Source organism: Nicotiana tabacum, chromosome 8 (assembly GCF_000715075.1).
Source record: "Nicotiana tabacum cultivar K326 chromosome 8, ASM71507v2, whole genome shotgun sequence".
NCBI lineage: Eukaryota > Viridiplantae > Streptophyta > Magnoliopsida > Solanales > Solanaceae > Nicotiana > Nicotiana tabacum.
Window position 1 is genome coordinate 52,930,907 of NC_134087.1, and position 3,163 is coordinate 52,934,069.

At 40.5% G+C, this 3,163-nt stretch overlaps 1 protein-coding gene across 1 annotated transcript; it reads left to right on the plus strand.

Moving 5' to 3' along the window:
• Window positions 1-2,399: 2,399 nt before the first annotated feature.
• On the plus strand, window positions 2,400-2,888 carry LOC142163099 (uncharacterized). Its single transcript, XM_075220353.1, has 2 exons — window positions 2,400-2,701; window positions 2,804-2,888. Exons 1-2 carry the CDS (start codon window positions 2,400-2,402, stop codon window positions 2,886-2,888), a joined length of 387 nt encoding a protein of 128 aa, XP_075076454.1.
• The last annotated feature ends 275 nt before the right edge of the window (window positions 2,889-3,163 follow it).

Here is a 3,163-nt window from a genome sequence, read left to right on the forward strand (position 1 = left end):
TCTCGCTCTTAAAACCATTCTGCCCAGCTACATTTTCGCACCTGCGGTACACCATCCGCACCTGCAGAAAATCCATCGCAGGTGCGGTTCCCTCCAAGCTAGGCAAAATCCGCTTATGTGGTCCTCCACGCACTTCTGCACCTTCGCATATGCGGATGCCCTTTCGCTTTTGCGACCCAGCTGCCCATCTCATATTCTGCATTTGCGGAGCTCACCTCACATCTGCGGGCTCGTAGATGTGGAAACACCCTCACATCTGCAGCCAATCTAGCTCCGACCAATGTCACTCCTGCGACCATATAGCCTCACCTGCGGGCTCGCGCATGCGGCCTTTTCCACGCAGGTGCGATTACACCAGATACCATTAGCCTCAGCCTTTCCCCCAAACACAACTCGATCTGTTGCCATCTCGAAACACACCCGAGGCCCTTGGGACCCTGTCCAATCACATCAACCTGTCCCAAAATACATTACGAGCTTAGTTGATTCTTCAAATTACATCAAACAACGCTAAAACCATGAATCATACCCCAATTCAATCTTGATGAACTTTAGAACTTCAAACTTCTATATTTGATGCCGAAACCTATCAAATTACGTCCGATTGACCTCAAATTTTGCATGCAAGTCCCATTTGGCATTACAGACCTACTCCAACTTCCAGAATCAGAATCCGACCCCGATATCAAAAAGTTCACTTCCTGTCAAACTTTTCAAAAACCTTCAAATTTCTAACTTTAGTCAAATGACCCCAAAATGACCTACGGACCTCCGAATCCACCTACGGACGTGCTCTCAATACCAAAATCACCAGACGGAGATATTCCCAAACTCGGAATCTCAATCGAACATCAATAACATTGAAGTGCACTTCAACCCAAATTTATAAATTCTTCCAAAATGCTAACTTTCCACAATAGCGCTGAAACACTCCCGGGTCATCCAAAACTCGATCTGGACTTAGCCCAAGTCCAAAATCATCATTTGAACCTATTGGAATCTTTAAATCCTGATTCTGAGGTCGTTTACTCAAAATTAACCCTTTCAATTCTTCCAACTTAAAGCTTCCAAAATGAGAATTTTCCTTTCCAAATCAACTCTGAACGTCCGAAATTCCAATTCCAACCACGCGTACAATTCATACTACCTGAAGTAAAGCTACTCATAGACTCAAACTTCCGAACAACGTGCTAGAGCTCAAAACGACCGGTTGGGTCGTTACATGATTTGGTGTAAATAGTACTATATGGCTAAATTTGCAAGTTTTTCTTTTAAATTTTGTAAAATCTAAAAAAACAGTTTTCCCGAACATTTTGACCAACTTTTTAAAGTAACTGCTAATTGTCACTGTTGGCCCAAATGAAGTTTGTTTTGATGATTAACAAAGGAACTCAAATATGAACCAGGTCCATACACAGTACACACGCAGATTCGAGCACAAGGGATGCACGTGAATGAGATAAGCTTAAGTGGTATATCTGATATCTCCTAAACGAAAAGGTTGTATAAATGATAAGGAGAAGGAATCCTTACTCGAAGAGAACTCTTTCCTAGATAAGAGAAGAGTTAGAAGTTGAAGATAACTAGAACTCTTCCACCAAGGAGGAGTATAACATTGGAACTCTATTTATTTCCTATTCTACTAACTCTATATATTTCAGAATGTTCTCATTTTATAGGCATACACAAACGCTAAAGTTGAACGTGAGTTGAGAGTAAAATAACAAGCCATTTTGCAAGCAATTCATATGTGATTCAAGTGTGCAAACCTGAAGCTACATGAACCAGATAGAAGAAGCAGTTCCAAGTATGTATCTTTTATTCTAGTTTCATTGTAGTAGTTGTTTCAAATTGTAATTTTCAGCTTTATTAGGAAGCAATTGTACTAGTACTCTGAATATTGTATTCAAGTTAGAGTTAACTTTAAGTTGTCGTAACAACTAGAGGCTAGTTGCCAAAAAGGGATTAGAGGTAATCCTTAGGTTTACAAAGAGTTTTGTAAATGTTATTTTGGCTCAGTAATTTAATGAAGTGTTGGGGAAAATCCTACTGAGTAGTAGGTCGTGGTTTTTTCACCTTTTGATCCGGGTGTTTTCCACGTAAAAATACTTATGTTCTTTACTTTCCGTATTTATTATTCCGCAACAGCAGTAAAAAGAACACATAGAAGAACCAGGTCCTTCTATAATCTGTGCACGCGAAAATTGGACAACACACAATCCCCCCTATGTGGTATTGAAGTAATAAATATCAATTGGTATCAGAGCAGGTTATCCTTGAAGAGGCTAACACCTTAGGAGAAGTTCAAGATGAGTGCACCACCTGGAAACTGGGAAGGGCAATCCACTGTTAGGCCACCACTCTTTAATGGACAATACTATGCTCGGTGGAAAATCATAATGAGAGATCACATTCAAAGAGAGGACTATAGGCTATGGGACATTGTCCCTGATGGTCCACTGACTACCTTGAAGAAAAATGTTGAAGGAGTAGATGTGCCAAAGACAAGAGCAGATTGCGCTGCTGAAGACTTTAAGAAGTGGGAGAAGAATGCTAAAGCTAAGAAATGGTTTGTTTGTGGACTTGGTCCAGATGAGTACAATAGAATCCAAGGCTGTGCCATTGCTAAGCAAATTTGGGATACACTGCAAGTGGCTCACAAAGGAACTACTCAGATGAAGATATCTAGAGGAACTCTACTGTACTCTTAGTATGAGAACTTTGCTATGAAAGAAGGAGAAACCATTCAAGAGATGTACACACGGTTCACTACACTGACAAATGAGCTAAAATCTATTGGAAGGATTATTCCTGAAGAAGAAAGAGTCGAGAAGATACTGGCTAGGGTTTTGCCTATCACTTGGGAGAGCAAGATCACTGCCATCTAGCAATCAAAGAATATTGACACTCTCCCACTGGATGAAATAAATGGAAATCGCACTGCCTATGAACTCAGGAGACAAACCATGAAGATGGATGTACCTAAGAAGGAAAAGATCTCGACACTCAGAATCACTGAAGGTACTGATTTGGAAGATGATGAAATGGCTATGATCACCAAAGACTTCAAGAAGTACCTGAGCAAAGGAAAGAGTTCTTCAAGAAGTGGAAGCTACAGCAAGTCAAAATCTCCTGAGAAGCAAACCAATGATGGCTACTACAA

Bases quoted from the DNA above. Each gene is read 5' to 3' on its own strand.
- LOC142163099 (XM_075220353.1), top strand. From the start codon at position 2,400: ATGAGAGATCACATTCAAAGAGAGGACTATAGGCTATGGGACATTGTC. The intron at 2,702-2,803 runs GTACTCTTAGTA...ATCTATTGGAAG, and splicing joins ATATCTAGAGGAACTCTACT to GATTATTCCTGAAGAAGAAA.